At 44.4% G+C, this 23,258-nt stretch overlaps 2 protein-coding genes and 1 pseudogene across 5 annotated transcripts in view; all 3 read right to left on the bottom strand.

The window, feature by feature from the left end:
- The window catches only part of LOC139412201 (formin-2-like), a 58,090-nt gene extending 47,399 nt beyond the window's left edge, over positions 1–10,691 (bottom strand). For 3 of the 4 annotated variants that reach the window (XM_071159022.1, XM_071159038.1, XM_071159046.1), the window contains exons 1-4: positions 10,561–10,691; positions 6,946–8,966; positions 3,995–4,167; positions 1,241–1,357 (exon numbers count right to left, since the gene is read on the bottom strand). In XM_071159022.1, coding sequence (XP_071015123.1) covers positions 1,241–1,357; positions 3,995–4,167; positions 6,946–8,935 — 2,280 coding nt within the window. In that variant the 5' untranslated portion in view covers positions 8,936–8,966; positions 10,561–10,691. Of the gene's footprint in view, positions 1–1,240; positions 1,358–3,994; positions 4,168–6,945; positions 9,062–10,560 lie in introns of those variants that run through there. The other variant, XM_071159030.1, reaches the window with a different exon arrangement.
- Positions 10,692–12,063: 1,372 nt separating this feature from the next.
- Positions 12,064–15,078, bottom strand: LOC139408527 (myosin heavy chain, fast skeletal muscle-like; annotated as a pseudogene).
- A 3,724-nt stretch (positions 15,079–18,802) lies between these two features.
- LOC139417529 (muscarinic acetylcholine receptor M3-like) lies at positions 18,803–20,694 on the bottom strand. The gene has a single exon (XM_071166786.1). The coding sequence runs from the start codon at positions 20,692–20,694 to the stop codon at positions 18,823–18,825; it is 1,872 nt and encodes a 623-aa protein (XP_071022887.1). The 3' UTR covers positions 18,803–18,822.
- Positions 20,695–23,258: the final 2,564 nt, after the last annotated feature.

The following is a 23,258-nucleotide window of genomic DNA, read 5'->3' as shown; positions in this document are numbered from 1 at the left end:
ACAAATAAAGTGCAACAAAACTAAAAGCTGATTTACCTAACGCAGTAGAGACCAAAGTAATGTCCAGAGTTAGCCATCCCTGAGAGCGGGTGTGGTAACTCGTATGTCTAAAGTTTAGTAAAGATGTTAGGTACCGTGGGACTTTTTGTAAAAGGGCTTAATAAATGAAAACATAGCGATGTATCAACCTACAGTATGTGACATCAAAGAGGGCCAACCAACTTTCTGGTAGGTAATGCAGTGATGAGTGCTAAAACTGTCTCCCTTAATAAAGCACAGTGGGCTATGATCAACTGTATCTAATGGCTTTAATGAAGTGGCAGCTGGGTTCATATTGATGATGTCACCATAGTCTAGGACTGACAGGAACATTGACTAAATAATCTGCTTTCTACTATTTAACGAGAGGTAGGACTTATTTCTATAGAAGAAGCCCATTTTACAAAAAAATACATGCTTACAAAAAGCTATATTTTGAACAATTCCTCAGACTTCAAACCTAGTAGATGCCACAACCTGAGTGAATAAGGGTAAACAAACACCCACAACTGAGGGTGTTTGGTTCGAGGGTTATAGGTCAGGGTAAAGTGAGGGTCAGGGTCATGGTCAGGGTCAGGTCAGGGAAGACCACATGTCTAGACTCCAGGCTTCCAGCACCTGGGTAGTTAGAACATTGATGGGGAGACTTCAAAGACTTGACCCACGAGATGATCAAAGTCTCCATGATCTTCAAAGAGGCCATGTGTAGAGTGCAGAGCCCAGAGTTAGATGCACATCACAACACCCATGTCTATGCATACTACAGTTCGTGTTGACTTTACAGTTTGAGTCTTTCTGAGTGACGTTCAGGAGACCATTACAAAGTTAGGAGCTTGACAGGATATGAAGTTAACCTGCTTCTGACAATGACCTATGAAAGTTATCGTAAGAATTCAAGCCAAGCCTGACCTCTGTTGGAAGAGCAGGAGTAATATCCTCATGCGCTGTCATTGTACAAAATATACAAAATATAACCACAAGAGGACAGTATTGTAACAAAACATGTCTGGGCATTCATTCACTTCCAGTTGTAATAGCAAACAGAAGATTACAAAGATCTGTTGTCCTCCTGAGGCACACAGTCATCGGTTGAAGTTGACGCAACATTTTCAATGTCACACTATTTGAATAAATGTTCTCCTCTGGATCTCATCTGCTTGGTGTGGAACACTACATAAAACACACAGTGCTGAAAACATACCTGAGCTGGTTGTGGAGGGGGCCACAGGTCCTGGATGCGGCCTGGGGTACGGCCTTCATGGGGTTCCCAGAGGTGGGAGGGCAGGCCGAAGGTGGCCCACGTATACAGCTGGTCCTCCTGGGGGAGGGAAAACAAACGATGATCATGTTAGTATGTATTTTTACAGAATTTTATTCACATGATATATTAACACCATGTAATAACCAGGCGAATATAACTGGGACATTAGACCTACATCATTTTCAGTTAATTTTATTTTTTTTGCACTGCCCTGTTTTGGCATTTACTTATACACACAAATAAAGGCCAAAACGGGGAAGTGCAAAAAAAAGGCAGACAGCTATTTAACATACAGACAGAGAAACAGGAACTCCCTTCATATTTAATCACATTTTACTCCAAGGAATAAATCAATAAAGCAACCTATGTAAAGCCCTCTGTTGATTCAGAGGACATCAACCAACATTGGCTAAACAGAGAGGGCTTTCACTGTACTAATCGAACCAATAAAAATCTACTTTTCCTAAGTGATCTAAGGTACAGTGTTTGCTAAGCACAAGACTCCCTATTGTACAGTGGAACATGTAGAACATTGCGAGAAGCTACAAGAAAGCCAATCTCATTCATCTGAGATATAAACTCAGCTTGTTACCGTGTATATTCCATTAGTTCAGCTTAATGCATGAGACCTTATTACTTATCAACTGAGCACATTTTCTTCCTGGGAAATGGCTGTGAATGATTCCATTGCAGCAAGCAGTTTCAGCACGGCACGGTAATATGATATTGAATACATGCAATTGGGCAATTCTAAGGGCCCAATTTAGTCTGAATCTAAATATATTGTAAATCAATCGGATAATTTACAGACCTCTACATAATAGCTATCCATCTATGTAAGAATATCAAGCCATTCCAACACTGTGCATGTCAAGTGTGTGTGTTTGTGTGTACTGTATGCATGTGTATGAGTGGGTGTCTACACTTTACGTAGCACATATTCATTCTGTTCCAGTCTGTGAGCTTGCCTGGGGCGTTGTTTTCTCTGTGAAGTCAATGCCAGAACAAAACCTTAACCAGAACTCCAGTTTGAACTGGAGACAGAATCACAACTACAGTACAGACAGAGACAAAAACATGGTCAGAACCTGTCATAGCCCCCTACTCTATCACATCAACAATATTTTCCCCATAGAGACAATGCTGATTCATTATAGTGGCACTATAGTGAGTGATTAGATCTCAGGGAATCAAAAAAGGCTGTCTACTTTTACAGGGGAGAGGACAGTGAGGACAGAGAGAGAGAGGGAGGGAGGAAGAGAGAGAGACAGGAATGAGAGTGGAGTTGAAAGAGTGTGAGAGAGAGATAGGAATGAGAGTGGAGTTGAAAGAGAGAGAAAGAGTGTGAGAGAGAGATAGGAATGAGTGAAGATGAAAGAGAGACAGAGTGAGAGAGAGAGAGAGAGAGAGAGGAATGAGAGTGAAGATGAAAGAGAGATAGAGTGAGAGAGAGAGAGGAATGAGAGTGAATATGAAAGAGTAGCATTACAAAAATGGAAGAGAGGAAAATAAAACAGGGCAAGAGATTGAGTGAGAGAGAGAAAAAAGGGTGAGGGAGGACAGCGGGTGAGGGAGGAGAGCAGGTGAGGGAGGAGAGCAGCGTTGCCAATAGACACGGTTAGAGGTTGACTCTGGTCAAGCTGAATAATGCAGGGTTGCGGGTCCAACCCCAGGTAGAGACAGTGAAAGTGGATGACATGCGCGAACCAACCCAGCCACAGTGAGCCTTCTCAAGAGCAGCCTGAGCCCTGGGCACGTGGGGCTCTTATGCAACGCAGTCAGCAGATGGTCTACGCAAGCAGATGTATGTGTGTCACAGAGTGACTGTTTGTAAGGCATGCGTGTGTGTGTGCATACTGTATTTATATGTGATTTTGTGTGCATGTTATGACTGAGTGTTTGTGACAGTGTGTTTATGTGTGTGAGTGTATCTAAGGGGGGAGGTGCACAGCGCAGCCAGAGACAAACGCTCATCTGTTCAGACACAAATCTGCTTTGGTGGCTGAGCAAAAGAAAAGCAGCTCTGATCACATGGCACATCAAGAAAGGAAACATGACAACCCATTGCCTCACAACACAATGTTCAGTTCCTATGGAGATACTGCAACAGGAAGCCCCCCCCCCTCCCCCGCTACACATACACACACACACTCACACACACACACACACACGATTGCATGTACACACGCAATATAATTTTTTTCTAGTTATGAAAAATTACTAAGCCGTGAAATCTATATTTAAATCCTCAGACTAAGAACCTTACAGCTGAGTGGATTCAGCTGCAAGGGGCATGTGATAAAAATGTCACTGACAGCGCGCTCAACGAACTTTACTTGGAAAATTATAACCACACAAACATGAGATTACGTCCGAGTGAAGCGTTACTGGGAAAAGGATTTAAACATTTATGAAATCAGTTTCATATGTTTAGGCTGACCATGAGAACTGTTGTCAACATGAGGAAACGCTCAAATATAAAAACATCCAGATATGGAGATAGAGTATAGGGAGGGAGATGGTGGATATTTGATACATAATCCAGAATACATTTGTTTGAATAAATTTGTTCATAATAAACTATCATCCAGTGAGTGATACTAGCCAGTTCAGGCGATCAGCCTTTGATCAGTGTGATATTTGTTGAAACGGCAGCAGTGAAACAATGTAAGTAAGTAAAGGGTTGGTTCTCACATTAAAGGTGACTGTGGCTGGAGTGACAATGTCTTCATGCTGCTCTCTGAAACAGTCACTGAGGGGCTGCAGCAGCCCCAGGCCCAACATACGACAACACAACCTCTCCGCCTCCTCCTCCGTCACTCCCTTCCCCTGCTGCTGCAGACATAGACGCTCCAACAGGGTGTGTCCTAGGGAAGAGAAGAGAGAGAGAGAGAGAGAGAGAGAGAGAGAGAGAGAGAGAGAGAGAGGGGGGAGGGGAGGGGGGATGGGAGGGGGAGAGACAGCAACAGAGACATAGAGACAGAGACAGTGACAGAGAGAGAAAGAAAGGAAAGAAAGAAAGAGAGAGAGAGAGTGAGAGAGACAGCGACAGAGACAGACAGTGACAGATAGAGAGAAAGAGAAAGAAAGAAAGAAAGAAAGAAAGAAAGAAAGAAAGAAAGAAAGAGACATTCATAAAATAGATCTGGGGAAGACACACCGTTATGAAGAAACAGATACTGCAGAGGATATTGATGCGACAGCCAAGGGATTTTTGTAATTGATTGAGATACACACAGATGTAAAATGAAGAGAGAAACATTTAACGTTCAAAGATCTACAGATAGAGAGTGAGATGGTAGATCACAGATTCAGACAAGATAATTAACACCTACATCTACATGTGCAAGCAGCTTCAATAATTGACTCATACGAGTGCAAGCAGTTTCGATAATTGGCACTTACAAGTGCAAGCAGTTTCAAACTTCTAATCTACATCATTATAGAAAATGCTGGAGCAAAAGCGTATATGGCTTATATCAGTTATCACTAAGTAACTAACGTATCACTGTATAATGTTTGTTTTTATAAACTGGGTGGTTCGAGCCCTGAATGTATCTTGGGGGTTTGTTGTATATGGCCAATAGACCACGGCTATGGGCTGTATCCAGGCATTCTGCTCTGTGTTGTGGCTAAGAAGAGCCCTTAACCATGGTATATTGGCCATATATCCCACCCCCTTATGTTGCAAACACAATTAGAACAGTAAAAATACATGTTTTGTCATACTCGTGGTACATGGTCTCATATGCCACAGCTTTCAGCCAATCAGCATTCAGGGCTTGAACCACCCAGTTTTTAAAAACAAACATTATACATTGATACGTTAGCTAGATGTAGTACTGCAAAACAGTATTGTGTTACTACTATTATTTTATAAATACTGTGTTTTCAACTTCTCTGTGCAAAATCTATTGGTCCTGAGGTGGCCAAAAGAGGGCACCTTCTTAGAAATCCCATGATGGAAGATGCTTTCTGCAAATGCCATGGCTTAACCTTCACATTAACAGCTGGCATTTAAACAGTACTCTAGGCTACCATCAAAATAACGATATTTATCAGAACCATCCTGGTCATTGAGTCATAGGAGGTGGGGAGGAATAATCCTACCACATTGCTCAGCTGTGTATGTTACGAAAGGGATGGCCTAGACAGAGCACGGGAAGGCCTGGTTTTCTAATCCAGAGAGGTCACAAGTCATGGCAATGTGACCAGAGGAGCTTTGGTGGGGAGACGTAGGCCTACTCCTCTACTGATCCATGTTCTACTGGCAGGAGATTCAATTAAAACAGTCAAACTAATCATCTATATGCGTGTTATGACTTGAATTAGCTAGAACACGTGAGCCAACTGCAAATAATGCCAAAGGTCAATTACTTAGGACTAATAGCAAAGAAATCTAAATTAACGCCGCACGACGCTGCAAAGTAGTTTTTTTCAACGTTGTGATACAAAACTTCTTCTTGTCCTTGCAATGGATGTTTTTTAGATTATGATCAGGTAAGGATAGTTCAAAGCTATTTTAGGCTTATCTAAGCAGTGTGATTAAAGAACATGAAGAAATCAAAATGTTTGTTAAAATGCGACGTTGCTCTCTGTTCAATAGCCAACCCTCTTTTAGATACACAGACAGTATGATGATGAGCAACCTTATCCAAAGAAACTGTATTTTTGTTTCCTTTAAAGTGTGACAAAGATGAACACAAACAACAACAGCACCAGCAAAGAATCTCCTTCCCCTCAGTGTAAAGGCTAGTGACCCCTGTCCCTATTGATATTCTCTAAAACAGATCCATGTCACATGACTGAGTGCTCCAATAGCTGAGGCAAACCAGGGCCAGACTGGATAACAAGATGGTCTGGTTGATAAAATGATAAACTGATAATCAAGTTTGACAGCTCAATCCTGGGTAAGACAGCAACCTACCACTGTATCAAGGAATGATCTGAATATCTAGCTACAGTTCAGCTGTGCAAATGTGAAGAGGTTCAATCAAATTTGATTTACCACAGACTTTACCGTGAAATGCTTACTTATGAGCCCTTTCCCAACAATGCAGAGTTAAAAAGTAATACAAACATTCTGTGAGTGTGGGTGTGTGTGTGTGTGGGTGTGTGTAGCCCTCTCAGACAGTTAGGCAAAGAACGGCATTGCCATGAGTGAGTGATCATTTTCACAATCAGCACTGCTGCGGGAGCAGAGAGCTGAAACAGCTGAGCCCCAGACCATCAGCCTTATGTAGTCTAATAATTCTGAGGAGGATATCCATGTCAACATATTGCTCCATAAGGTACAGCACAGTATGTTCTTACAGGGGTTGATATTCAAATTCAACATAACAGTATTATTACAGAAATACATTTATATCTATTGGTCCTATATTTATAAATATACAATGGTTATTGTAATTTTACATGATGATAATTATCATTACACACTCACATTACACACATTATCATTACACACTCACATAATCCCTGTTTGGCAAAAAGGCTCAAAGCCCAAAATGATGGCTTACTACAACCAGCCTTCCATGGATTCCCAGCCATAATAGGCCTAAATTATTATCTAACCAACATATTTACCCCATTTATGCCAATGTTACCCTGTAACTCATTTAGCACCTCTATGCTCAGTCACTTACCAGAGAAGACATCTTGATTTGGCCCTGTGGTGGTGTTCTGGACACCTGAGAGGCGTAGTCTGGTGCCTAGGGTCAGACTAGCCCCTGGGATGCCTCTCTCTGACCTCCCATGCTTCTGGAGGTCAGGGTCAGCGGCATCCTCATGCCTAGCTCTGAGGCCTTCCAGATCCTTGGTCCAGTCTGCAGAATGACTGAGAGGCCCGGCGATACTGCAGGACCTTTGCCTGGTGGTCCTCCACAGCTGGGCCTTGTGGCCCCCATACCCTGCCCCAGAGCCTGGCCCCATCCTACGGGGGATAAGGGGGCTTTGGCTGGGGGAGCCTATGGGGGATGTCAACTGCCTGGTGGTGGTCTTCACGTAGGAAGGGTGGATGGGAGGATAGGGCTTGACAGTGGAGGTAGTGGAGGACGTCCTTCTGGAAAGGGCTCTTTTAGAACTGTCAGCCGTCAGCAGAGAGACAGAATAGCTACTCTTCCTCCTACTCATAGTCCGGAAGTCTCTCCCCCTGTCCCCCTCCTCCCTCTCCACAGTCAGGTCCATGCTACTGACACTTCTGGGTGACCCTGAGGTCGTTCCCAACCTGATGCACCTGACCCCCTCGATGGTGCTACCCCCCTCATCAAAGCTCTGGCTCTGAGTCAGCTGGGAGGTCACCACCGGACTCTCCAGGTCGTCCTGGGGCTCCTCGGCGCTCTCATAGGATGTGGTGGTGGCGGTGGTGTCTGGGAAGCTGTAGGTGCTGGTGGTTTTGGGCAGGGGGCTTCCACTGCTCCTCTCGGTGTCGAAGGCAGCCGAGGAGGGGCCACTGTCACTTGGTGAACCTAAATCTGACTCCTCCCCAGATGCAGCACCTCCCTCTGCCTCTGACTGTCCAAGCTCAGCACTTTGGTCTAGTCCTACAGTATCAGTAACAACAGGTGTCTCATCCACCTGTCCCTTGTCCAGGTCTGGCCCCTGAGTGCAGGCTACCTCTTGTGGGTCAGTGGGGTCAGGGGCTAGGGGTTCAACATCACCATCGGAGATGGGGGAGGTGACCCCCTCAGCCAAAGGGACAGTGACCCTATCCAGGACCCCGTCAGAGGCCCCATGCTGCTCCCTAATAGCCTGCTGGATGTCCGACAGCAGATCTTCATGATCAGCCGCAGCAGAGTGGAAGCTGTAGAGGTCCCCGTCTGATCCTGAACTAATCCTCTGGCCCTCGTCCTCCGGCCCCGATGTTGTCAAGTGGCCTTGTTCTGGCTCACCATCCGACATCATTCCCAGCTCATCTGCCGAGAGGCTGCTGTTGACCCCACCAGTCTCCTCCAGCTGGGATCCCTTGCTGTCCAGGATATCCTCCTTGGACAACCCCTTCGCCTTCGACAGACTCTTCCTGAGCCGCATACTGGAAAACACAGAGCTTTTGGATTCCGATTTGGATTTCTTCTTGCCGGCATCTCCCCCTTTGGATTTCTTGCCTTTATTAGAGCACTCCGGTTCTCTGTCCTCGGCTCCCCCATCACAGGGGGTGTCTCCCCCAACCACCTTCCTCTGCTTGGCCTCCTGGTTCCCCATGTTCCTAAACAGGCGGACCCCCTTGGCGATCAGGCCATGCTGCTGGGGCTGTTTCTCATGGGTTGCTGAACTGGTTCTCCGGGAGCTCAGCACTAATCCCTGCCTGCTCGTCGGTGTCAGGAGCAGCTGTGAGGATGCTGCTGCTGAGAGGAGGCTGACAGACTCACTGTCTCCCTCCCCCTCCCTGCTCCTATCTGCTCGCTCTGCTTTGTTGCATAACGGGCTGCTGGATGAGCGACCCAGTCGAGCATGCTCAATGCGAGGCTCCTCCCCGTCCAGAGAAGGCGGAAGCGGATGGTGAGTATGATGTTGTTGTTGTTGCTGTCTGCGGAGCAGGTTAGTCACACTACTCTTCCTCCTGTCTTTAAACGCTGTGGTGAAGAAGCTCTCCTTCAGGAAAGGTACCTGGGTCTCTACAGTCTGAATGGTCTGCATCCTGACTGCAGGAGGGTACAAGCTGGACAGTCTAAATTAACAACAGAGAGAGTGGAAGTATTCAGTAGCCATTCAGTCAGTTTATATTGAAACATCATTCTTTACAGTAAGATCAGAGGCACTTTGTTTTCAATGGAACCTATAGGGAAGACTGAAAAAAAAATTCCAGGCAAAATTCCTATTCAAATCACGTTTTGTCATGTAATACAGTTAAACCCTAATCTATGCTTTCAAAGTGTCTGCTAATGCCATTATCATTAATCCATCATCTGGAGGAAAAATATAATATAATAATAGCTCTCTGGTTTGTGCTACAACAGCATTATAAACATTTCATATCCATTGTGGTGTTTACCCGTTATAAACCTAGTATTTAACACTGCCTTGTTTTTTCTCATGTTTTATTCTCCTGGGTATTCCCTGTACTGTTACAAATATGTCAGCAGTTGTTTGCGTATGAATAGCTCTGTGTTTAGTCTGTGTTTTAGTACACTGAACAAAAATATAAACACAACATGTAAAGTGTTGGTCCCATGTTTCATGAGGTGAATTTTTTTTCCCCAGAAATGTTCCATAGGCACAAAAAGCTAATTTCCTTCAAAGTTTGTACACAAATTTCCCTGTTAGTGAGTATTTCTCCTTTGCCAAAATAATCCATCCACCTGACAGGTGTGGTATATCAAGAAGTGATTAAACAGCATGATCATTACACAGGTGTGCCTTGTGCTGGGGACAAAAGACCTCTAAAATGTGCAGTTTTGTCACACAACACAATGCGACAAATGTCTCTCATGTTTTGAGGGCCGTGCAGGAATGTCGCTGAGTGCAGGAATGTTGTAGCCAGATAATTGAATGTTAATTTCTCGACCATAAACTGCCTCCAACGTAGTTTTAGAGAATTTGGCAGAATGTCCAACCGGCCTCATGTCCAAAATGTCCAACCGGGGGGGAATTGTTGCAACAATCTAAGAAATTGTTGCATGTTGCGTTTATATTTTTATTCAGTATATTACTATGACCCTGAACTAACACATCTTCCACAGTGACATCTTCAGTACTGTACAGTAGGTCCATGTAGCTAAATATTTATTTCAGGGTATTCTGTTGATTCTTATCATTTAGACATTGTAATCAATACATCTAATTCAAACAGTGATTACTAGTTGAACATTGGGTGTGGCTCATTGGTAGATCATTTCTGGAGAATGCTTGGCAAGAAAATGGCCACCACGGTACATCTATCAATGATCAGCATTTGAACTCAGATGTGCAATGCATATATGTTTACCTGAGAATAATACTTTTCAACTTTAATTATTTTAAAAAATGTATGCAACTTCACTACTTTAAGATTCACTTTCTTGATGATTAATATGAATTATTATCTGTGTAGTAATAAAACAGAACGACTAGATTAGGCCTACCGTACACTGTGATACAGTATAGTCCAACCAATTAAATACTTGCCCAGTAAACTGTTTAAGCAATTTATCACTAACAACTGTCTGCACAAAGACGGAAGGCTACTGTTTATCTTCCAACATAGAACAAAATACATTATCACATTGGGCCAAAAGGAAAATCTGCTAAACGGTTTACATGAATAAGATACAAGTTATACATACCTTCAGTTCAATATATATAATAGCAGTCACTCTACACCCACAGGAGAGAAGAGAAAGTCCTTTCCTGAGCGTTTTTTCTCCAGTTTTGAGTGGAACACAATCAAGTGTTTGTAATCTCCACTGGGCTGCTCCTCTTCCTCGGTCACATGAAGAAGTGGTACTTATCATCACATGTCCTGATCCTGGTCATACTCAACCTCGCTCTGCTCCTCCTTCACAACACACAACAACATCCTGCTGTTACTAGGAACACAGCCTGCTGACAGGCAAACTATTTCATTATGATATGATTAGCACTAATGCTAATGCCTAACACATTTTCCAATACAAACCATGTGGTCGTACCACAGTAATGCACTGAATGTATACATATAATTGTATTATAAAGGGCCCCCACAAAAAAATGAAATGCAGCGGACATACAGTCAGTCAGCCGGTATCATATTTTAGTATAGTTTAGATGACTCTGTATCCAATATCTCTTGATGTTTTAATTGGGGTGAAACGTGTAATATACATGTACTTATTTGTCATATAATTGCAAGGTGAGGTCAGAAAGCTGGAGTCTTTTAATCTGTACATTGGAAGTATTTCAGAGTGTTTGCTCTCTGGAACGTAATGAATAAAAACGTTTAACTTGTACAGAGAATATAATATAGAATATAATAATATATGCCATTTAGCAGCTGCTTTTATCCAAGGCGACTTACAGTCATGCATGCCATGCATGGGTGGTCCTGGGAATCGAAACCACTCTTCTGGCATTACAAGCAGCATGCTCCACTAACTACAGAGGACCACTTTCATGAGTGATGAGATCTCTTGTTTATAATTATACAATTACTAATTGATGGACAATTTGCGATCTTCATTGTTCAGATAATTTTGGATGTTTTGCTCAACCCTAAATGTAATAGTTCAACTCCAGTATACTCAGTTAGTTGAGAGGTGTGATTTAGTTTCAAGCTCTGGGTATAGTACTGTGTCATGTGTAATAAATCCACACAGTCACCAAGGAGACTAGTGTGGCCACACATGTTTAATGTTGGCTCTGAATAAAAAACATCTTCTTTTTATTAAACAAACAAAATTAGATAGTCTTGTTTATTCAGCTCCAGCTGCCTGTGACAAGAGAAAAGAAGGGATCAACATCATCCTTTTCATCCATAATCCACACATGAACACTTGAAATAATACAATGGATGTGATAAGGTACTCGGTTGTAAGCCTCTGTGCTCAGCTTTGCTTTAAATTTCGTTTATAAATTTAGTAGGAGTTGTCTTATATTCTTTAACATTAGAAACTGCATCAATATTCTCTAAGTATAGGTTTCTCAGAGACCTCTAAGTCATTATGCTCCAATAAAGTTATTAGGTCAATATCGACCTGTATACACTGAACCATCAAGTGGTGAGGATGATGAGGATATATTTGGACATGTGTGTTGGGTCTGCGTCTGAAATAGCACCACATTCCCTATGGGTCCTGGTCAAAGGGAGTGCACTATACAGGGTATAGGGTGCCATTTCCAATGCAGCCTAGGTGTAACAGCAGATCTGTAATGTGTTCGTGTCCGGCATAGCGGCCCTTGGCCGTGAGCTTGTTGACCTGGGTCTCAGTAATGTCACAACGCTCCTCTACCTCATCCAGCTTATGCTGCACCTTCCTGAACTTAGACATGTGGGAGTTGGATGGTTCCTCCTTGGAGGGGGAGAAAGTGAGAGGGAGAGAGGATACAATAACAGGTAAGGAGGGAGAAAACCAGATAATAACAATGTAATGATTCTCCTTATAAAGTGAGTATTTGACTGCAAGTCTACTGTGACTCACTGCTTCCTCAGCCTGCCTCCTGTAGGTCTTCACTTTCAACTGCAACTTGTCCACCAGGTCCTGCAGTCTGCTGACGATTTTCTTATCTTTCTCAGTCTGTGTGAGATAATAGTCAACGCTCACAAGTCATGTGTGTGTGTTTGTGTGAGTGTGTGTGTGTGTGAGAGTGTGTGCAGGTGTTTCTCTTACCTTGTAGGTGAGCTCCTTGACTCTGCGCTCATACTTGCAGACTCTCTTGACAGCATCCACACCTCCTCTCTGCTTGGTCTCCACCTCAGTCTCAAGATCACCCACCTGTAGCACAGGGGACATGGACACAATGTTTGAGAAGGTGTAATCAATACTCAATGAAATTATATATACTGGCTTTTATACTTGGCATCATAACCATCATTATCACCAAGATATTATTTGGTATCTGTACCGGCCAGAGAAATGCTATATTCTTCGATATAATGTGCTACAATTGAACATAAAACTCTGAATTGGACAATCAGATTGTATAGTGTGTCATCATACCTACATTCTCTAGAAGGGAGTCCTCTCAGATGTTTGCCTGGGGTTGTAGACTACCATACAAGCCACATTATGAGGATTCACATCAGTGATATGCTTCTTGGTCTTCTCCTCTGCATTCCTGGCCTCCTGAATGATGTCGTCCACCTCGCCTTGCACTGTCACCAGGTCAGTCTGCAACTTCTTCTTGGTGTTCAGAAGTCTGGTGTACTGGAGGAATAATAATTTATGATGAGTTGAACCTCAAGATAATCTCAAGAGAACATAATGTACGAGTCACATGATGGGAGTGGCAGGGTAGCATAGTGGTTAGAGCGTTGGACTAGTAACCTGAAGGTTGCAAGTTCAAACCCTGAGCTGACAAGGTACAAATCTGTCGTTCTGCCCCTGAACAGGCAGTTAACCCACTGTTCCTAGGCCGTCATTGAAAATAAGAATTTTTCTTAACTGACTTGCCTAGTTAAATAAAGGTAAAATAAAAAATAAAATAAAATGATGGGAACTGGAAATGGCTTTTCACTCGTGTTAGCTGGGAGTGCAGAGCTCCCACACGCTTGTTGGCGTCTACCAGCTTGTGCTCGCCCACTTTGAGGCCTCTCTCTGTCTGCTCCAGAACAACTCCTCAATCTCAGCCACCATCAGAGAGTTCCTGTGGTCAACCATGGCGGGCTGCTCCTTCATGTCTTCAGCGGCATGCTGGGACAACGACATATAGGGACCACAGTGCATTCTAGAAAACTCACAGAACTCAAGGAAGACCCTCGAGCAACTGGCCAAACCATAATTTGTGGACTTACACTGTATGCTACTCGCAGAATAAATGATTTAAGTCAAGAAAGTCATTATTTGCTACTGATCAAGACAATTCCCTCACTATTTTTCAGTTTTTTTTAACCTGATGTCATGGCTTTTGAACCTTGAGCTGTCAATAGACATTCCTGTTTCTGGGCCTTGGTGGTCTTCCTGTTGGAGTGCCTCAGCTGGATATCTATCTTGTTCAGGTCTCCCTCCATCTTCTTCTTCACTCTCATGGCGTCGTTTCTGCTGTGAACCTCAGAGTCCAGAGTGCTCTGCATGGACTCTGCCAACCTCTGGCTCTTTCGCTTTATCTTCTCCATCTCCTCGTCCTTCTCCGCCAACTTCCTGTCCACCTCTTTACCTTCTCCATCTCCTCGTCCTTCTCCGCCAGCTTCCTGTCCACCTCACTCTTTATCTTCTCCATCTCCTCGTTCTTCTCCGCCAGCTTCCTGTCCACCTCTTTACCTTCTCCATCTCCTCGTCCTTCTCCGCCAGCTTCCTGTCCACCTCACTCTTTATCTTCTCCATCTCCTCGTCCTTCTCCGCCAGCTTCCTGTCCACCTCTCTTTTGATGTGGTTCAGCTCCAGCTGCAGGATATCAGACTCCTCATACTCTAGTTTACCCTGAATGGACAAAGCAAAGTAGTTGTTTAAATGTGTTTATACAGCATTTTCAACCTGTAACAGTTTAATGTGTTTATACTTATGGAACAGCAGTGGGCTCTACCTCAGCCTCTTCCAGAGCGGTCTGGATCTCACTTCTCTGTCTACACAGTTTTATTTGCTTTCTCCGGCTCACGGATGCTCTTGCCAGTCTCTCCGATCTGTTCAGTCAAGTCAGCGATCTCCTCTGCACACACAAACACAACATTGGTTTATAATAAGGAGATTTTCAGGGGACATACATGGTTGATACACAGTATTGTTGTAGTTTGCTCTTGTTGCAGATTCTTTTTTTTTCTCCCTTTTCAGGGTCTCCAGCTGATCCTCCTCATAGGAGTTCTTCATCTTGAAGAGCTCAGTGTTGAGAGATCAAGAATCCTTCTGAGCTCCTTCCAGCTCAGCTTGGCACTCCTCAAAATGTTGCTTCCACTCTGCCAGGATCTTATCAAAGTTTCTCTACTTCTTGTCCAGGTTGGCGGACTAGGCGTTGGCCCTCTGCACATCAATCATGAGGTCCTCCACCTCTCCCTGCAGCCTCTGCTTGGTCTTCCCCAGAGAGGCCCACTTTGAGTTCACTGCCTCAACAGTTTCCTCAGCCTCCTGCAGACGATTATGGTGGTTGAGTGCGCTGCGGCGGAAGCGTTCACAAAAGATTTGCGCTACGGAGGAGCATGCATGGTTGCCATGAAGACCAATGAAGAATTTCAACATAACAAAATGCAATGCAAGGATGTTCAGAAGCAAAACACATTATGCATACTTATTAAACTACATCTAAGTGTTTGTTGAGTGTTAGGCCTATTGAAAGTGTTACATTTTGACAACGTGGAAAGTGTTCCTGTCTGAAAGTGAATATGTTAGCTGCTTCTCCCACTAACGTGCTGATGCATATTGTTACTGGAGATACTATTGATGACAATCTACAGTGTATTAACTGGTATGCTCCTACTAATCTGCTAAGACATTAAGAGATACTTGTTCCCGAAAAAAATCCATCATCATCTGTTTAAAGTGGTCCTTATACTGTAAATTGTACAGTAGGCCTACGGTGCTGCACTGCATTGGCGTCTTCTTCATTATTGTGTGATTGCAAATTTCACTTAGATACTGGAGGAATACAATGATTTCATAAACATTCAAATGAAAATGTTTTTGAGCTGTAAATATGATACACACCATATCTGTCAATAAAAATATTTGTTGTTTATTCACTTATAACATGGGTACGATTAGCATACTTGAAATGTAACAAAAAACAATAAAAGTTATAGTTTGCTATTAATTTGATCTTACTTCAGGTATTGTAGTTCACATCCCAAACAAACACCTCACTTTATCAGGAGTATAGTAACACTGTATCACATATTGAAAGTAGAAGAAATATCCGTTGGCAGTTCAGACACTGAATAATTTCTCTCCTTTTGCATCTTTATCTGGCTTACATACCCCACTGGGTAAGACTTTATAATAATGTTCCTGTCTGAACATTATTATAAAGTGTTACCCCACACGGTAGCATTCTGCCATTCTTCTCAATATCACATAGTCATCACTCAACATGCCTGTGGTACATGTATGTTATTTGCTTTCACTATCCATTTACAAACCTAAGTGTAATACATACACTTAAACAGCAAAATCCATACACAAAAAGAAGCCGGGTTGTTAATATTTTCTTTTTAGAACGGTATTCATCCGGTTCAGGGCTGAAGCATGGTGCATCACATAGTATGACAATACATTTTAAAATGGAGCTATTCCATTGTTTTAGCACTGGGTATTATTAAAAACATGTAGACAAATCCCCTTAAATCACACTGTTTGCACGGTCAAATAACTTGATGGAAATCACTGGCTTTGTGACGTAAGATGAAAAGAGCACCACTTTTCAGCTCCATATGCCATATGTAGCAGGCCTAAGCTAGTCTAACCATCCATATGCCATATGTAGCAGGCCTAAACTGGTCTAACCATCCATATGCCATATGTAGCAGGGCTAAGCTAGTCTAACCATCCATATGCCACATGTAGCAGGTCTAAGCTGGTCTAACCATCCATATGCCATATGTAGCAGGGCTAAGCTAGTCTAACCATCCATATGCCATATGTAGCAGGGCTAAGCTAGTCTAACCATCCATATGTAGCATGCCTAAGCTAGTCTAACCATCCATATGCCATATGTAGCAGGGCTAAGCTAGTCTAACCATCCATATGCCATATGTAGCAGAGCTAAGCTAGTCTAGCCATCCATATGCCATATGTAGCAGGGCTAAGCTAGTCTAACCATCCAAATGCCATATGTAGCAGGCCTAAGCTAGTCTAACCATCCATATGCCATATGTAGCAGGGCTAAGCTAGTCTAACCATCCATATGCCATATGTAGCAGGGCTAAGCTAGTCTAACCATCCATATGCCATATGTAGCAGGGCTAAGCTAGTCTAACTATCCATATGCCATATGTAGCAGGGCTAAGCTAGTCTAACCATCCATGTGCCATATGTAGCAAGGCTAAGCTAGTCTAACCATCCATATGCCATATGTAGCAGGGCTAAACTAGTCTAACCATCCATATGCCATATGTAGCAGGCCGAAACTAGTCTAACCATCCATATGCCATATGTAGCAGGCCTAAACTAGTCTAACCATCCATATGCCATATGTAGCAAGGCCAAACTAGTCTAACCTCCATATGCCATATGTAGCATGGCTAAACTGGTCTAACCATTTTCTTTTAAGTTTCTCACCTATTCTCAGCTATGGGATAATCTCTGTTGGATTTCCTAGATTCCTCTCTTCTGTCCTCTCCTCACCTCCTTTAGAAAAAGCTCATAGAGAATTGAGGCGAGGAGGCAAGATGAGAATGTGGAAACATGACGCAGATATAAAATGAAATGAGACTCTCCTCTCTAATGCATCATCATGCAAATTATGTTTACAGAGGTGGAATCCCAAAATACCAGTGTAAAGTGTTAAACATGTAGCGAGTTGAACTAGACATTTTATAGATGAAAGGATAAGTAACATATCCTTTTTAAAATGTGTGCATGCTTTTCTCCTCTGAGAAAACAACTGCTCTTTAAAAGGGTGTGTGGCAGATTTCAAAACTCTTCCGTGTAAGGATGCAGCTGAGCATCCTCTGAATTGAAACTCTCCTACCATTTTTCGGTTTCCGTGTCACCGAGGAGAGGAGGGCGGAGGACTGGAGGACAGACTTTGATCCAAAACTGAATCTCCCACTGTCTTATGGACCCACAACAGCATTTCCCTGATGGAAGTAAGCTGGAAGTTGCTAGAGTGTAGAATTCTATTCATCCAGCAGATGCTGCTCTGGCACTGCTAAATCCTCTAGGAGCTAGAGACTTCATCTAGAGACCACAGACCAATCTTTTACTTAGGGAATTACATTTGGACAGCCAGTGAGAAGAAATGGAGAAACCTTTTCAAATATTATTTCAAATATAATCAAAACATTACAATACATAATGACCAATCTCTTTAGCGTACAATTAATCATTAGGTATCAAGTTAGAAATATCATATTACCATTACTCAAAAACCTCGGGTACATTAACAACAATTGAATAAATTGATGCACTTACTGTCTCCAGCATGTAAACCACAACTCACATTGAACACAATACCAGCTCACTGAGGTACTCAGAAATATTTTCAGACTGGCTCACAATCTATAGACGAAAATCTATAGACCAATTTATTACACAAAAATAACCATCAACTTTGAAACACCGGTTGTCACAAATAGGACACCGTTTTGTTTTAAATTCTCTCATTTTATAAGACACGAGAAAGCTATAACCAAGTTGAAGGCAATGTACAGAAGTCAGAGTAAAAAAGAACAAAAACATCTAGCTCAGCCAAAAGGGAGCTCAAAATCAATACGATGCAGTCTATTGACGCACAATGTTTTGGACTTGGCTTTCAATGCGATATAACAGATGTACAGTTTACTTAGAAAATCCCAACTGCTCTGTACGATACAGCTCTACCACTGAGAAGAAAATGGTAAGAAATGGAAAACCCCAAATCCATAACACATATTATATCATATTATCTCCCTAGGTATCAATTGCACTTTGAATTGTCCCCTCATTGCATTTTAAGCCCTTGTTCTATTGGTTTTCACTGTCAGTCCTTTCAGCTGCACTTCTCTGAAATGCTGACAACTGGAACAATCTAGAGGAAGCTTTCACCACGGGAGCTCTCTTGAAGAAACAGAGGAATATGTCACTGTGGTGGTCGTGGCTCCACAGAGAACATCAGACACCACAGCAACAATATGGCCGCCTCCCTGGGAATCTCTGTGCAGTTAAAAACCACAGACAGAACCTTTAGGATGCCTCATCCATCCACTGTCCTGTTAGATCCCAAACTCATCATCATTAACATCATTATCATCATCATCATCACCAGATGCCCACTGGGTCTATATCCCGCTACGTTGAGTCTTTAGGAATTCTCCTGTGGAACACTACGGACTGCCGTTCCTGGAACTGCTGCTTCCTCCGCCGCTTTCGCTGGTCCCAGCGACAGAGCAGTATCATCTTGAAGGTGGTGCGGAAGGTCTTGTTGCACAGAGCGTAGCACATGGGGTTGACGGTGCTGTTGACGTAGCACAGCCAGTAGCCCAGCGCCCACAGAGCCTCGGGGATGCAGCCATTACAGAAGGTGTTGACTAGCACCATGATGTTGTAGGGTGTCCATGTGATGATGAAGGCAAACAGGATGGCGCTGAGGGTCTGTGCCGCCTTCTTCTCCTTAACCAGAGACATGCGCTTGCGCTTGGTGATCTGCGTCCTTGCCCTGGAGGCGAATCTCTTGGCTAGAGCTGCGTCTTTGAAGGAGATGGGCGCCGAGGGTGATTTGGTGGTGGTGGCAGAGGAGCCAGAGAGCGGCCCCACTCTGGTGGCCTGGAGGGCAGGCATGGACTGGACTTTGGATATCCGGGAGGGGAAGCGTTGGTGGTAGCTGCTGTTGTCTGTGTTGGCCCCATCAGGGGTGGTAGTAGTGGTGGTGGTAGAGAGGCCATCCCGGCTGTCCTCCTCCCCCCTTAGGGGGTCCTCTTCTGAGGCTAGGTCCAGGTCCTCGCAGGAGGTGAGGTGGGAGTTGACGGCTGCCTTCATGCCCGGCAGGTTGAGGACTATGGAGAAGATGGCGTGGTCCTGAGGCATCATCCCTCTACCGTTTCCCTCCTCATCTTCAGATGAGCCTGAGTGGTCCACTGACAGCCTGGCATTGTTGTTGTTCCAGCTGTCGCTGCTGCTGTGGTCAGCGTCCCCTTCCCCAGGCCGGGTGCTGCCAGGCCTCCAGGAGCGCATCATGGGCCAGCAGTGGAAGCGTGCGGCCAGCGCCCGGCCAGGGCTCTTTCTCTGGGAGGACTGGGTCAGCTCGTAGCTGCTGCAGCTCCTGGCACTACCAGCCTGGTGGTGGACGAAGTGAGCCCTCTCCCCTCCCCTGCCTCGGCTCCCTGAGCCCTGCAGGCCAGCCAGCTCCTGCGCGCGGTTCTGTGTCTCCCTGTAGATACGCCAGTAGAGCACACTCATAATAGTGACAGGCAGGTAGAAGGCAGCCATGGCCGTGCAGAATGTAATGATGGGCTCTGAGAGGAACTGGATGTAGCACTTATCATGGGGCACTGTGCGCTCCCCCACAAAGTACTGCCAGAACAGGATGGCTGGGGCCCAAAGGACCAGGGACACGAACCAGGCCAGGCCAATCATCAGGACAGCCCGCCGTGTGGTCCGCTTGGCGCGGTAGGTGAGGGGCCGGGTGATGGAGAAGTAACGGTCAAAGCTGATGACCAGCAGGTTCATGACGGATGCGTTACTGGCCACATAGTCAATAGCCAGCCACAGGTCACAGGCCCAGTTGCCCAGGGCCCACTGGCCCATGATGATGTAGGTGGTGTAAAGGTTCATGGAGATGACCCCGATGATGAGGTCAGCCACGGCCAAGCTGAGCAGGAAGTAGTTGTTGACAGTCTTGAGCTGGCGGTTGACCTTGAAGGATACCACCACCAGGATGTTGCCAATGATGGTGACCAGGGACAGGAGGCCAGTGAGGAAGACAATGAGGACCACCTGCCACACTGTGTGACCCCCCAGAGGGTCGTAGGTCAGAGAGGTCACCGTCTCATTGAGCGAGCCTGTGAAGTTGAAGAGGCCACTGAGGAAGGAGTCCTTGTTATCCGGGCTGGTTAGCTCTGGCCAGGGGTCCCTGTGGAGAGTGTTGGTGTCTGGGTAGATGATGCCCATTCCTGGGGAGCTGATGGTCAGGTAGAGGCCAGGGTCTGTGCTGTTGGAGCTCATCATGAAGTCCTGGCATATTCTGGGGAGAACACAGAGAGAGATAGATTACTACAATATACTGAGAACAGCACAATATACAGCAGGTGAGGCTAACATAACAGTTTTTCACATTTACTGTAGGTGGACTGGCTGTTAAAGAGATTACTCACTTTTCTAGACAAACGAGATTGTTTGTAAACAATTTCTAGTCATACGTTTTGTGTTCAACCTTTGCAATTTTTTCCCCAGTTACGCTACACAAGCAATTTAGCTTTTGAAGATTAAAGTCACGTGAAGTTTTTTGTAGGAGTGTCCATTACAAAAACAGTCCTCTGATCTTGCAAATTGCCAGAACAGTAGCGCAGCACAACATGCCATCATGTGATACATCCACAGCCTCAATCTGATTGCAAGGAGCATCTTTAAAAACACAATTACAGTAACGCTGTAAACAACACCAAGGCTTGGACACATCTCCTGTCAGACTGCTGGTGTGACTTAGCATACAGGTGGTAGCCTTTATTTCAATTCAGCTCCTGTGTCTCAGTAAAATACATCACAGTCCTTTCCGACCACCATTCATGGCCTGTCTGTTAATCTCACTGATAGGATAGAGAACAGAACATTACAGGCTCTCTCGCCCAAGGACAGCCACGGCCAGTGAGTGTTAGAAGAGGTACCTCCCCTGCCCAGAATAACACAAATATGTGCACACAAATACACACACCAACGCGCACGCATAATACAGATAAACACTACAGAATTATAGAGGGAAATATTGAAACTCTATTTCAAGAGATAGGAAAAGATGATTCTAACTTGACCTTTACAGGGATAATGAAGAAAGAAAAACAATTTTAAGTCAACTCAAATTTTATTTGTCACATGCACCGAACACAACAGGTGTAGACAAATGTAAGTAAATGTAAGTAAATGCGTACTTACAAGTCCTTAACAAACAATGCAGTTTAAAGAAAGGTTGGCTGGAGTCTTTGACAATTTTTAGGGTCTTCCTCTGACACCGCCTGGTATAGAGGTCCTGGATGGCAGGAAGTTTGGCCCCAGTGATGTACTGGGCCGTATGCACTACCCTCTGTAGTGTCTTGCGGTCGGATGCAGAGCAGTTGCCATACCAGGCAGTGATGCAACCAGTCAGGATGCTCTCGATGGTGCAGCTATAGAATCTTTTGAGGATCTAAGGACAAAATCTTGAAACAAATCTTTTCACTCTCCTGAGGGGGAATAGGTTTAGTCATGACCTCTTCACGACTGTCTTGGTGTGCTTGGACCATGTTAGTTTGTTGGTGATGTGGACACCAAGGAACTTGAGGCTCTCAACCTGCTCCACTACAGCCTCGTCGATGAGAATGGAGGCATGATCGGTCCTCCTTTCCTGTAGTCCACAATCATATCCTTAGTCTTGATCACGTTGAGGGAGAGGTTGTTGTCCTGGCACCACGCGGCCAGGTCTCTGACCTTCTCCTTATAGGCTGTCTCGTCGTTGTTGGTTATCAGGCCCACTGTTTTGTCATAGGCAAACTTAATGATGGTGTTGGAGTCGTGCCTGGCTGTGCAGTCATGAGTGAACAGGGAGTACAAGAAGGGATTGAGCACACACCACTAAGGGGCCTCCATGTTAAGGATCAGCATGGCGGATGTGTTGTTACCTACCCTAACCACCCGAGGGCGGCCCGTCAGGAAGTCCAGGATCCAGATGCAGTGGGAATTGTTGAGTCCCAGGGTCCTTAGCTTATTGATGAGCTTTGAGGGCACTATGGTGTTAAACGCTGAGCTGTAGTCAATGATTAGCGTTCTCACATAGGTGTTGCTTTTGTCCAGGTGTGAAAGGGCAGTATGGAATGCAATAGAGATTGCATCATCTGTGGATCTGTTGGGGCGGTATGCAAATTGGAGTAGGTCTAAGGTTTCTGGGATAATGGTGTTGTTGTGGGCCATGACAAGCCTTTCAAAGCACTTCATGTCTACAGACGTGAGTGCTACGGGTCAGTAGTAATTTAGCAAGTTACCTTAGTGTTCTTGGGCACAGGGTCTATGGTGGTCTGCTCGAAACATGTTGGTATTAGACTCAGACAGGGAGATGTTGAAAATGTCAGTGAAGACACTTGCCAGTTGGTCAGCGCATGCTCAGAGTACACGTCCTGGTAATCCATCTGGCCCTGTGGCCTTGTGAATGTTGACCTGTTTAAAGGTCTTACTCACATTGGCTGCGGAAAGCGTGATCACACAGTCTTCCGGAACAGCTGGTGCTCTCATGCATGTTTCGCTTCTTGAAAGCGGCAGCTCTACCCTTTAGCTCCGTGAGCATGTTGCCTGTAATCCATGGCTTCTGGTTGGTGTATGTACGTACAGTCACTGTGGGGACAACGTCATCGATGCGCTTATTGATGAAGCCAGTGACTAATGTGGTATACTCCTCAATGCCATCAGAAGAATCCCGGAACATATTCCAGTCTCTGTTAGCAAAACAGTCCTGCAGTTTAGCATCTGCTTCATCTGACCACTTTTTTATTGAGTCACTGGTGCTTCCTTCTTTAATTTTTGCTTGTAAGCAAGAATCAGGAGAA

The sequence above is a fragment of the Oncorhynchus clarkii genome, chromosome 1 (assembly GCF_045791955.1).
Source record: "Oncorhynchus clarkii lewisi isolate Uvic-CL-2024 chromosome 1, UVic_Ocla_1.0, whole genome shotgun sequence".
NCBI lineage: Eukaryota > Metazoa > Chordata > Actinopteri > Salmoniformes > Salmonidae > Oncorhynchus > Oncorhynchus clarkii.
The sequence above is the reverse complement of the archived record's forward strand: the minus strand, read 5'-3'. Positions and strand labels throughout refer to the sequence as shown.